The following is a 14,400-nucleotide window of genomic DNA, read 5'->3' as shown; positions in this document are numbered from 1 at the left end:
TAAATACCATTCAATATCAAAGATATTGATTTCCCAACTTAACGGAGACAGATACACCATCACAAGTAATCAAAGACCATCTGGGGTGCTTTTATTCTGGTTCAGTTTTGCAACAAACTTCATGAAGGCATCCTCTGGAAAATCTTTCCATGTGAAGATGTAGAAATAATACCTTGGAAGGGTTTAGGATTAGGTTAAGTGTAGTGGGTATGGTTTGTGAGTACCAAATCATTAGATCTCCTTCTTGTCATTTTTTAAGAAAGGCAATTAAAAAAAATCATATTTTTGGAAAGGGGCTTTTAAGGAAGTTTAAGTGATTCACTGACTAAAAGTTTCTTTCTTACAACCAGGTCTAGAAGACAGATTGTTCTTAGTTAAACATCACACAAAGATACTCTGACAAACCTTATGATAATTTGTAACCTTGAAGTACTACATTTCAAATTATTTCTATGATCTCTAGCCGTTCTCGTCAGACACCATGGAAAAGCACTAGTATCAACCATGAATGAAATATTTCTCTGTTTAATGAATGTTAATTATTAACAATTTCCATGTGAGAGTGACAAGAAAGAAAAAAACAGTTTTTATTCCACATATGTACACAGTAAAAGTCATAGTCTTTCCAAATTTCAAAAGGTCTAACTCGTAAGAATCAAAAACTCTGTCCTCATTAATAATGATGCATTTCTCAGTAATACACATTATTATACATCTACCATCGAGAAAAATAGAATTTTGCCTGTGCTACGGAACACTCGTTCCATAACACGTACGGTGTCCAGGCACCCCATCCCCTGGCCCCTGTGGCTGTATTTGCATATTTACTGTTGAATGGTTTCAAGGGACTCATTGGACGTGTGCCAGAACATGTCTCTCGCGTGCTCTGTACACGTGTTTAGGGCTCACACACTATCCAGAGCTTGCAGAAGCGTGTCCGAGATAGCATTCCACACTTGCGCTGTAAATCAGAAGAAAAATTGTTTACATTGCACGAAAACGGTCACTACTCAGACAAGTTGATGTCCCAGTATAAACGAAATGTAAAATCTATGGTATAATAATAAGGTTATTACGAAAATACCGCAAAGGATGCACGAGGACATTGGCGCCGCGCATCGCCCTCCGCTTCACGTCGGACGATATGCTGCGCCAATGTCCTCATGCATCCTTTGCGGTATTTTTGTAATAATCTCATAGTCTTTCTATATTAAAGGTCATCTCAGACTGCTTCAAGGTCAATGTACATACCAATATTCTTGAAAAAGTGACCCACTGTCATTTTCTTTCTAGAATTTTCTGACAGGAGCAGCTTCAATTGAAATTTACTTCATTATGATTTTCACATCAATCCCTCAACAAAACCACCAGCCCTTCACTGATTTACCAACTACCACATCATCCACACAGTTTCTGACCCCGGCATTGCACAAAACCACCAACCCTACACTGATTTACCTACTACATAGTTTCTGACCCTGGCATTTCACAAAACCACCAACCCTACACTGATTTACCTACTACACAGTTTCTGACCCTGGCATTTCACAAAACCACCAACCCTACACTGATTTACCAACTACCACATCATCCACACAGTTTCTGACCCTGGCATTTCACAAAACCACCAACCCTACACTGATTTACCTACTACATAGTTTCTGACCCCGGCATTTCACAAAACCACCAACCCTACACTGATTTACCTACTACACAGTTTCTGACCCCGGCATTTCACAAAACCACCAACCCTACACTGATTTACCTACTACATAGTTTCTGACCCCGGCATTTCACAAAACCACCAACCCTACACTGATTTACTCACTATCCATATAATTTCTGACCCTGGCATCCAAAACTCAAGAATTAGTTGAAATCCATGTAGTATCACTCGGCTTTAATGTATATCCAACATGTTACAAGCTGCTGGTTTTTAATTCATTGTTTATCCAAGATTATTAAGAACCTAGTATGCAGGTATTTGACCATACCCAAACACATTTCATTGAAAACATCCTGGATTGAAATTTTATTGCTTTGTTTGTTTGTTTGTTTGTTTGTTTGTTTGTTTGTTTGTCCTTTATGTGCCATTGTTAATTTTTTCAGTCTGGAGGGAAGACCAGTGCATCACTTCATCTTGCCAGAGCTGTGTGTAGACGAGCTGAGAGAAGGTATAGTGTGCATATTATTATTATACATCTACCATCAAGAACAATAGGATTTAGCGTACGCTAAAAAGCCGTACGGAACGCGCGCCCGTTCCGTAACACGTACGGTATCAAGGCGCCCCATTCCCTGCGGCTGTATCTGCGCGTTCACTGTAGAACGATTTCAAGGGACCCCTTGGACGAGTGCCAGAACAAGTCTCGCGAGCGCTCTGTACGTACGTATGTGTGTAGTGCACACACTCCAAAACTTGCAGAAGCGCGTCCGAGGTAGCGTTCCACACTGGCGCGATAAAATCGGAAGAAAAATTGTTGACATTGCACGAAAATGGTCACTACTCCGACATTTTGATGCCCCGATCAGGAAAGTAAGATGTATAATAATAAGGTTATTACAAAAATACCGCAAAGGATGCACGAGGACATTGGTGCCGCGCATCGCCCTCCGCTTTGCGTCAGGCGATACGCTGCGCCAATGTCCTCGTGCATCCTTTGCGGTATTTTCGTAATAACCTCATATTATTTTACACTGCAGTGCATATGGAACCATTTGTAGCCCATCATAGAATAATATCAATGTCATTGAGTTGGACATGTAGATTAAATACAGTACATTCATCTTTGTGTTTAGCTCTGCAACCAAGGATAGCCACTGCTGTGATTGATCCGGAATGATTTCTTGTCAAAGTGGTACAAGAAATAATAAACTGACTAAGTTTGAGGTAGATATTACATCGTAATCCAATATGGCCACTATTTTTAACCCGTATGTTTATTTCTGTTGCCATAACCATGTATCACAAGCTAATTTCTGTCTCCTCGTGAATTTTCCCAACAATCATTCATCTGTATTTCTATTACCCAGATACCTTTTACGATGATAGTGTAGCTCTGTTTCTCTCACTCTCTCATTTGTTGGAACTGAATTGAATAAATTTCCAGATTACACTTGAGTGGATTCCCAGACCCAACTACAGATGTTATATTGCTGAATCTAAATTTGGAAAAAAAACCATTACTTTTCTCCATCATCAACAAAACACATGTTTACTGTAATAACAGATAGAAACCGTGCCACAGAAACATCTGTTTAGGGTTACAACAACATCATTCTTCAAAAGACATGTAGTGGTAACACACATGAAAGAGGATTAACAACATTGTGTTAAGGTAGAACGTGCCTCGGGTGCAGCAATTCGGGCTTTCAAATTTTATCAATTCTCTTCTGATCTACCACTTGTGGGGGCTAATTTCAAAGCTCTTCATGAAAGAAAACTTCACTGTCTTAGTTTTTCAAAAATCAAAAATTTTATTTTTCCCCATAGAGTTAACACAGGGATGGCGGCCATTTTTAATTTCAAATATCGGGAAATCTTGTGTAATTTGTCTCTGTAGTATCAAATTCGGAAGCAGGGTGTCGTTTGGTGTAACATTCCATCAGGTACAAAAGAAAGAATCACATACTATGGTTATTACAGAGGTGAATGTGTCACAGTGTTGAAGCCAGCGAGATAGTCCAATTTGTCACCCTTAAACTAACATAACAGAGAATGGAGTCGATTTTTGAATCAAGTTGTTTTTGTATAAAGACCAATCGGTGTGCAATTGTTCTGGTTAGATTGGCCAGTGAGTGCTACTTGCATGATATTAGTAAGATAAAGAACTCCACCAGAATTGTTTTTTGAGATATCTAGCATAGGTAACAGGATTGTCAGGTGGGGTTATGGTACTGACAGGACCACTAGTCATGGTAACAAGACCACCAGTCATGGTAACAAGACCACACAGGTCATGGTAGCAAGACAACCGGACGTGGTTGTGTAATAAGAGTAGGTGGCAAATTTGTAGTACCATCATACAAGCCAGTCAAACTACCCATAATACATTCCTTCAGAGGAGTGAAATTTGTCTGGATTGTGTGAATTACAGGTCTGCTTAGTAATTATTATGTGTTAGAATTTACTAAAACCAACATTATACATGAATGGTTTTACAAATTATGCACCTATAATTTACATCAAGAAGAATTTGAAAGTGTAAAGTATTTAACTCCTGAAGGCTTCTTAAAGGTGTTTGGTTAAGAAACCAAACACCATAACGTACAATATCTTACAAACAAGTAAATCGAGTTAGGTTCAATTTTACTTCAGACCTTTGGGCAAACTTCGCATATATAAAGTATAAACCAGCAAAACATACAATAAAATGAAAAGGCTGTCGTAAACTTTACAGTAGTGTAGTTTGGAGTGCAGAGGTTCCAGTATTCAATTTTAACCTTGCATAAAACCCTATGATCACACTGATAATTGATAAACACACTACAATGATAATAAAACCCTTTGATCACACTGATAATTGATAAACACACTACAATGATAATAAAACCCTTTGATCACACTGATAATTGATAAACACACTACAATGATAATAAAACCCTTTGATCACACTGATAATTGATAAACACACTACAATGATAATAAAACCCTTTGATCACACTGATAATTGATAAACACACTACAGTGATAATAAAACCCTTTGATCACACTGATAATTGATAAACACACTACAATGATAATAAAACCCTTTGATCACACTGATAATTGATAAACACACTACAATGATAATAGAACCTTTGATCACACTGATAATTGAAACACACTACAGTGATAATAAAACCTTTGATCACACTGATAATTGATAAACACACTACAGTGATAATAAAACCCTATGATCACACTGATAATTGATAAACACACTACAATGATAATAAAACCCTTTGATCACACTGATAATTGATAAACACACTACAATGATAATAAAACCCTTTGATCACACTGATAATTGATAAACACACTACAATGATAATAGAACCCTTTGATCACACTGATAATTGATAAACACACTACAGTGATAATAAAACCCTTTGATCACACTGATAATTGATAAACACACTACAATGATAATAAAACCCTTTGATCACACTGATAATTGATAAACACACTACAATGATAATAAAACCCTTTGATCACACTGATAATTGATAAACACACTACAATGATAATAAAACCCTATGATCACACTGATAATTGATAAACACACTACAATGATAATAAAACCCTTTGATCACACTGATAATTGATAAACACACTACAATGATAAGAAAACCCTTTGATCACACTGATAATTGATAAACACACTACAATGATAAGAAAACCCTTTGATCACACTGATAATTGATAAACACACTACAATGATAATTGACAGGAACTTTGTGAATCCACTTCAGTATAATCAGGAATTCATGACTGACACAGAGAAAATAAACTAAACTTTTACCATGCACAGTGAAAACTTTATATGTCAGCAAATGAGTTCTTTGATGCTTCTTGGGAATCTTAAAGCCTGATATTCGTTGATCTTAAGAATAATTTCAAGTGACTCTTCATATGCTGTTGATTTCAACTCATGGAAGAATTTGATTTGACACAAGTAGGTCAGTTTGACCTGTCTGGCTTCTTTTTCACCCCTTCCAAAAATATCCATGTCACTATAAATTATAACAATCTGCAGTATGAAGTAGAGTGCGTTTTTAGAAATACAGTAACTGTCAGACCTTGTGATTTTGTAAGAATGAGAAATACTTGAAACAGATTATGTCACTGTTGTAGGATTCAACTCTTTATAGATCATGACAGATCCAAGAGTTGAATTATCTTTCACTGGATATTTAGGAGTATATGTGTAAATAAATGTACATACATCAGTTGATAGGAACAGAACAGTTATTACGGCTTATATCATATTTTTAGCTGTATAAACTGCTTTTAAGATACTGTACAGAATTTACCGCGTAATAAGATTCAATACAGGATTTCAACTTACAAGTAAGATACTGTACAGAATTTACCGCGTAATAAGATTCAATACAGGATTTCAACTTACAAGTAAGATACTGTACAGAATTTACCGCGTAATAAGATTCAATACAGGATTTCAACTTACAAGTAAGATACTGTACAGAATTTACCGCGTAATAAGATTCAATACAGGATTTCAACTTACAAGTAAGATACTGTACAGAATTTACCGCGTAATAAGATTCAATACAGGATTTCAACTTACAAGTAAGATACTGTACAGAATTTACCGCGTAATAAGATTCAATACAGGATTTCAACTTACAAGTAAGATGCTGTACAGAATTGACCGCGTAATAAGATTCAATACAGGATTTCAACTTACAAGTAAGATGCTGTACATAATTGACCGCGTAATAAGATTCAATACAGGATTTCAACTTACAAGTAAGATGCTGTACAGAATTTACCGCGTAATAAGATTCAATACAGGATTTCAACTTACAAGTAAGATGCTGTACAGAATTGACCGCGTAATAAGATTCAATACAGGATTTCAACTTACAAGTAAGATGCTGTACAGAATTGACCGCGTAATAAGATTCAATACAGGATTTCAACTTACAAGTAAGATACTGTACAGAATTGACCGCGTAATAAGATTCAATACAGGATTCAACTTACAAGTAAGATGCTGTACAGAATTGACCGCGTAATAAGATTCAATACAGGATTTCAACTTACAAGTAAGATACTGTACAGAATTTACCGCGTAATAAGATTCAATACAGGATTTCAACTTACAAGTAAGATACTGTACAGAATTGACCGCGTAATAAGATTCAATACAGGATTTCAACTTACAAGTAAGATACTATACAGAATTTACCGCGTAATAAGATTCAATACAGGATTTCAACTTACAAGTAAGATACTGTACAGAATTTACCGCGTAATGAGATTCAATACAGGATTTCAACTTACAAGTAAGATACTGTACAGAATTTACCGCGTAATAAGATTCAATACAGGATTTCAACTTACAAGTAAGATACTGTACAGAATTTACCGCGTAATAAGATTCAATACAGGATTTCAACTTACAAGTAAGATACTGTACAGAATTTACCGCGTAATAAGATTCAATACAGGATTTCAATTTACAAGTAAGAAGACAGTGAGGACTGTGCTTGCAGAAATAAAGATCCAGAAATGGTCACAAAAAAGGTAGCTGAAAAAATTATATAAACGTAAGTTTTTTCTATAAACTTGAGGGAGAAGCATTAGAAATTGACAAACTTTTGTAAAAGCTGTGATATTACCTTTGAATGCAATTAAAATGTATCTGATGAATTTGGCCCTACCACCAAGTTCATACCATGTTCTTAACTACACCAGTATGTTTGTTGTTGAGGTGAAGTAATGGTAGAGACCATTTTGATATCTCATTACTAAGACAGTTTACAAAGGAATATTTGACTTTCTCCTTTCTGACAAGTTTTGTCAATTTTGGAACTTTCAAAATTGAGAATGAAAGCCAAGTACACTGAGGAAAACTGAACAATGAACACAATCAAGGTACAGTAATGAGCGTGAGCTTTGTTTTCAAAATATTCACTATCCATGTCTTTATGAGCTGTGAGAGTCTGATGATGGATTTTATGAAAGTTGAAATAGCTTCTCGTAATTGAGACGTTTTGATAAATGTATTACAAATACTTCGCAAGGAAAGAATTTGTGGATTTTATTCAATGTGTTGGTGTGTCATTGACTCATTATTTCATTTCTGAATCAGTAGAGAAATAGCTTCTTTGAACTCCAAACCTTATCAGACATAAAAATTGTAAAATTCCATGAATTGAAATACTCCAAAGAATAGTCAATGTGCGATGGTATCAACCAAATAAAATATCTTAAGGCAAGCCATCTACCAGTTACATTTTAGTGAAATTATGTTGCCTCATTGAACTTGAATGTGTTTGTCACATTCTGAAGACAAAAAGTGAACGTCTAATGATGAAAAGTATTGTTTCAAAGGACACACTGTGTGTTGTAAAGTCATCATTCAGTGCAGTGAGTTCATCTTAGACTTGTCAAGAATTATATGCACATCAATGAATGACAAGAATGTCAGAAACCTTGGTGATCTGATTCAACAGTTCAAAATACTTAAAAGCCGCTGTGTTTATTTGTGCTCAGTTAATTCTCCCAACAAATCGCAACAAAGTAAAGTGCAGAGTTAAGTTTGTGTTAGACTGACTGGCTGTTAAAGGATCTGCTATCAGACATACCGGTAGAATGGGATCTACTATCAGACTCAGAGCGGGATCTCTCAACAACTTGCAAGGCAAGGAATCTGTATACAAACCACTTCCTATTAACATCTGTGGTTAAGACTGACTCAATAGCGGTTGGGACCAACAACAAAACTATTCCAGCGATGACAATGTCTTTCAGTCAATCTCTCTACTCAGGGGATGTTTCTAATTGTGTGAAATTTAAATTTAACCTCTACCATTTCACTGCTTAACCACAATACATTTGTTCTCCATTGATGAAAGTGGATTTCCATTGATGGAATGGGAAGTGGATCTCAATTGATAAGAGTGGATCACCATTCATAAGAGTGGATCTGTGCTAATGGAAATAGAGTACCATCACTAGAAAGGATTAAATGCTCAACTTAGAATTTAGTTAAGAATGCTAATTAGTAGGACAATCTAACAAATGAGTTCTCTAACTTGTCTGATAGAGCCATGATACTGTAGAAATACACCATTGTCTCCCCAACAACATTGAACTTAACAGAAAGAGAAACCAAGCTACATGGTATATATATAGTCGACCACAGATTTTAAACCCATCACCCACACACAGCTATAGCAAGGCAAAGAAGAAATGTTAGATGCAGAGCTCTACACTCACCTTATATTTACATGTATAAACAGAGCCATAAACGGCTGACTACAGCGAAGTACATCTGAAAGCACAGCTAATCTTAGGTGTGTAGCCTTGACTTCTATGAGATAAGTCTGGCAATGCATACTTCAAAATAAACGTGAAAGCCATCGTGTACATTCTGTGAAAGTTTTGAGTTTGTTGCAGAAGGTGCGTTTTCTGCAATATGAAATGTGAAAAACAATGCAATAGACCTAAATATTAGCGAAACTTAACTGCAAGTGAATGTTGCCACAGAAAGCATTCAATTGCTTTATGTGTTCTGGTTAGTGTGCTTGAGCCATGTGTATTGTAACTCAGTTTGATACGTGTGTGTGAAAATGTGTGTTCAACAAAATGTGTCTGTAAGTTAAGACTGCTTTGAAATACACAACCAGAATGCATAGTGTTTTCTTTTGTAATTTTGTGTGAATTAAAAACAGGAGAACAAAGACAGCTAAAAAAAGAGCAGGGCTTGGCTGAGATGTTTACAGTATTCATGTAAACTGAATTAAAATCACTATCAATTTTATGTCAGTATTGACTAGCATCACAGAAGATTGTGATAGAGGTCTACAAAATTCCTTTTTCTGTCTCTCCAGAGTACGTTAGTTAAATTAGGTGATGCACTTTAATGTCGATTTTAGAATTGACTTCATACATAATGACTAAATCACTAACCCTTAAAGAGGCACTCCCATTTGGTAACATTTTTAAAACATTTTTTTAATGCCAACGGTCGATATTTGACGTGGCGACTGCGCGCGGATCGCAGGATATCGATAAAAACATGTCATTTCCCGAGCGTATTTTTCACATCCCGAAGTTTTACGATCGTTTCTGATTATGATGCGAAATCCCCCGAAGGTTTGTTGTTGTGCTGATTGATGATATTCTAGGGAGTCCATAAGTTCGAACCATGCAATTTTACCTCCCACTGCGAAGACTTTATATACAGCATTATGCCTTTACCACAGGTTAGTTTTTGAAAACTTCTTCTAAGCTTTTGTCGTTTTTATTATTCTAAATCAGTTGTATTATATTTTTAACCAATACCACATAAACATCAGTTTTTACATGTTAAATATTAGCCGCCTCCGATGACTACATTTTGTCATCTGCCACACAGTGTGTGTGGTTCGCCGCGCGCGTGGTATGCGTCTATGCATACCACGCGGTGGCCGCTATGTATCAACCGCAGGTAACTGGGCTAGTCACCTATGCAAATTCTGGTGGAACCAGCAAAAATTGTTTTTCGTTTTATCACCAAGTCAGTAAGACTCAGCTTTCTCCAACGTGGCATGACCGATCACCGAGGCAAGTGGTACTGTGGCGTACAGTAGCGTCAGTGTAGACTCGTACTCCATAGTTTAGTTGACAATGGCCCCAGTGCCGAACGTTCGATGTACGGAAGCTGAATTTAGGTGGGCCACCGGAATTCAAACTTTTACTTTTTGAAGACATGTTTTTATCGATATCTCGCGATCCGCGCGCAGACGCCACGTCAAATAACGACCGTTGGCACTAAAAAGATGTGTTTTAAAAATGTTACCAAGTGGGAGTGCCACTTTAAGAGTGTTAGGTCAAACCTTCATGTTAGATCTGCAACAATAAATACTGAACATATGTCTTATTACATTCTCCATGTGATCACATTTATACTCATGTCAATTGTAATACAGAACAGCGCTGTCAAAAGGTTGTACAAAACTTATAAAACAAAGTATTAAGCAAATGACATCACTGTCAAACTTCTCACTGCATGAAAATTGTTGGAGTCGGTGAACCATGAAATTCAATTAGCAGTAGGTCGCTTGTCAGTTTCTACTGAAATTGAATACGTATGCTCCCTATACCTGACTCTGTTTAATTTACAATTTGCAACTCCAGTGAAAATAAACCAACTAGTAGACAGTTTATAATAATAATTGTAATCTATGCCATCTTTTCCAAATTAGTTAACAAGACAACTGTCTGCATTTTCTCTTCCAATTTTTTTTAAAATATGTATATTTCCAATAGCAACCAACTTGTTGAGGTCAATCTTGTCAGGAGTACTTCTCTGAAGATGTCAATCAAACATTTTGTCATTTAATTTTCAAAAGAATATTTCCCAAAGTAATGAAGATAATGTCTCTTTGTAGCATAACATTAGCTTTGAATGTTTATCATATGCATCCAAATTTTTCAAATATCGTAATGCATAAAAATTCTTAATGATTTTTCCAAAAACACAATGAACCTGTGTAGATGTGATTTCATCATTTTTCATTTTACCCTGCTGTTTTGATGTTGCTTTATTATTATTACTTTCAACTATTAGTCTTTTTCATTCATGCATTTTTAGTATCTCCATTTTCACAACTTTTATTTAATTATTCTTTGAAAGTCACCCTACTTCATCTGACTATTAGTTGAGTAAAACCAAGTCTCACATTGCCATAGAATCAATGTCTTACAATTCACATACTCCAGAATTTATTTTCTCATGTGCAACCAAATATTAAAAGATGTAAAATGAAAAGTACATTCAGAAATCAACAGCCAGACTTTGTTTCACTATTGTGTATGCTGAAAACTATCATTGAACAGACAATTCAACAAATGTCTGTCTGATTGCAGGCTTGTTTTTGATATGAAATCTTTGAACTGATTGATAATCAACTCATACAGACATTCTGAAAATAAAATACAGCATACTTGATCTTAAGTTAAATCATTCAACATAACATAACTGATATTGCAACCACTTGTTAGTTCAGGGCAACCAGCCACATTGAAGCTTGGGAGTAAGTTTTTAATTTTACAATCTACAAGTAATTTTACGATCTACAAGTTCTCAAGGTTACTGTCTTTGTTATGTTTTGCTACTAATGTTGTGCAATATGCTCCAAATATCAGAAATTTCACAGAGGAGCTGTCATGGCACTGGGACTGGCATGTCATTCAGTCTGTGAATATTTCTCTGTCCAGTGTCACAATTCATGTCATCTTGTCACAAGTATTGCTTTCACACAAATGTGACAAATCTGTAGACCTGTGCAGTTTTAACATTGTTGATATGTTTCAGTTAGGAGTACAACATACCAAGTAATTTGTTGATCAACAGAGTGAGATCGTCTACAGCTTTAGACGTGAGTTGGAAGACATGTGACAATATTTTGACCACTATCAGTGTACACGTACAGTCACATTGTAGAATGTTACATGCGACAAATCATTTAGCTTCACGTCAATGTATAAATATGATTGAAATAATTATGGAACATACCATCTTTGGTTATGCCATACATCCAGGTTAGAAAGAAGTTTAGAGTCAAATTGATGAATTCTTAGTCATTCAGAATTTACAAATTCCCAAATTGACTGGACAGATTCTAGATTAGCGACAAAAATTCATTTGTTCCATTGGTAAAGGTAACATAACAAAGACTCTACGAAGACTATTGACCAGAGGGTTTTTGTAAAAGTATAACAGCTTTCTCAATTACTGTGTGGAATTTGGTTAATTGTTACTATTATCTTTATCTTCCTATTTTCTTGCAAACTGTCATATGGATCCAACTTGTTGGTGTCCACAAAAAAACTTTTCACCAATAAAAGAGTGAGTCACAGAGTCATGCGTAGTCTCACTGCCTTTGAAGTGAAGTTATTCCTCAATACATGGCTGTGATTGTCCCTTAATGCAAGGCTGTGATTGTCCCTGCTCAATGCATGGCTGTGATTGTCCAAGGTTGTCAGAATGTTAACTCCATTGTCTTTCTAATCCAGACTATGATCAATACAACTAGAAAAACAGTTTATTCACACATTTGACACAGCAGTGAATTCAGCAGCTCAGTGTTTTCCATTCACAGTACATCGACACAGCAGTGAATTCAGCAACTCAGTGTTTTCCATTCACAGTACATCGACACAGCAGTGAATTCAGCAACTCAGTGTTTCCATTCACAGTACATCGACACAGCAGTGAATTCAGCAACTCAGTGTTTTCCATTCACAGTACATCGACACAGCAGTGAATTCAGCAACTCAGTGTATATATTCACAGTTACATCTTACACAAGCAACTCAGTCTATTCACAGTACATCATCACATCTTGCGTATATCAAATTCAACACCTCGGTGTATTCACAGTACATCTTACATGTAGTCACAGTACAACTTACATGTCACAAATTCACTACCTTGGTGTGCACACATCTCACTACTGGCATTCCAGCACATCACTCTCTTCTGCCAAACTTCCAAAGTAGCTTAATAAATGTACAATATCAATCATCTCATTTCTCTTTTCATTTACTTCTGAAAGACAATGGTATTTTACAACAGTCAGCTGAAAGTCAATCACTGACCTCAACGTTGAACTTTGATGTTTATTTTTGTAATGAACACTTTGATTGCCAATTAGAATGTCTGTATACATAGGTATTAGAAAGCAAACAAAGTAATCAAATTAGCTCAGTTCATTAAAAGTTGGTTAACCAAAAGTGACTGAGCAGAAAATTGTCTGGGCTGAACAATTGCGATGCTATAATTGTCTTTGCACAGAACATTAACCCATCAACATCTCATTTAGCTGAAAAGCAACACTGATTGGTATATGAGCAATAGGCAATGTTTCATTGAAAGTTCTCTTTAAATGTTTTTCTGCTGTATCTGTGATGAGATTTTCTGAACCAAACTGGAATATGAGGAGCTCCATGCCAGATTACATGAACAGACTTTCTCTGGTCCCAGAAGGATGCGTTTTGAGATTACTTAAAAAAGTAAATAGTCAATGATACTTCAAGCATGAGTAATACCGCTATGACTGATCCAATTTCACACTCTAATACCTGCTTGCATTTGAAATAATACTGTTTGGTTGTTACAGTGCTAGTACTCTCCAAAATTTGACACAGAAACTCTGTACTTGGTTTTATGTCTCCTTGCAAAGCCCCTAGTGTGTTCCAATTTAAATTCTCTGCATACCATATGCCATATGAAAGTGATATTTCTACATATTTCAATCAATCATATCTCACCATGTATAGATATGGATAGAATAAAAATGCAGTAAAGTTCCACAGTCTCATACTGTATGTTAACTTGACGCTTATTGGTACTTTCTTTTATATGCCATATGCCATATGAAAGTGATATTTCTACATATTTCAATCAATCATATCTCACCATGTATAGATATGGATAGAATAAAAATGCAGTAAAGTTCCACAGTCTCATACTGTATGTTAACTTGACGCTTATTGGTACTTTCTTTTATTTACAATAACATTCTGTTTTGAAGAGTAAAATAATATTCAATTTGTTTGTTACTGGTACTTTTTCAAATCCAAGACTAGGCAAGACTGCGTCATCATCAATTGGTAAAATACACTGATTATACCAGTGTGTTTCCATTACCCAATACAATTCCAACAATTTCAGTCAAAAT

General features: G+C 35.8%; 1 protein-coding gene across 1 annotated transcript in view; it reads left to right on the top strand.

Annotated features, from left to right (window-relative positions):
* The window catches only part of LOC139144644 (corrinoid adenosyltransferase MMAB-like), a 50,785-nt gene that overhangs the window by 23,807 nt on the left and 12,578 nt on the right, over nucleotides 1–14,400 (top strand). Inside the window, exon 7 of the mRNA XM_070715351.1 lies at nucleotides 2,110–2,174. Within this exon, the coding sequence (XP_070571452.1) occupies nucleotides 2,110–2,174 (65 nt within the window). The remainder of the gene's footprint in view (nucleotides 1–2,109; nucleotides 2,175–14,400) is intronic.

Source organism: Ptychodera flava, chromosome 12 (genome assembly GCF_041260155.1).
Source record: "Ptychodera flava strain L36383 chromosome 12, AS_Pfla_20210202, whole genome shotgun sequence".
NCBI lineage: Eukaryota > Metazoa > Hemichordata > Enteropneusta > Ptychoderidae > Ptychodera > Ptychodera flava.
The sequence above is the reverse complement of the archived record's forward strand: the minus strand, read 5'-3'. Positions and strand labels throughout refer to the sequence as shown.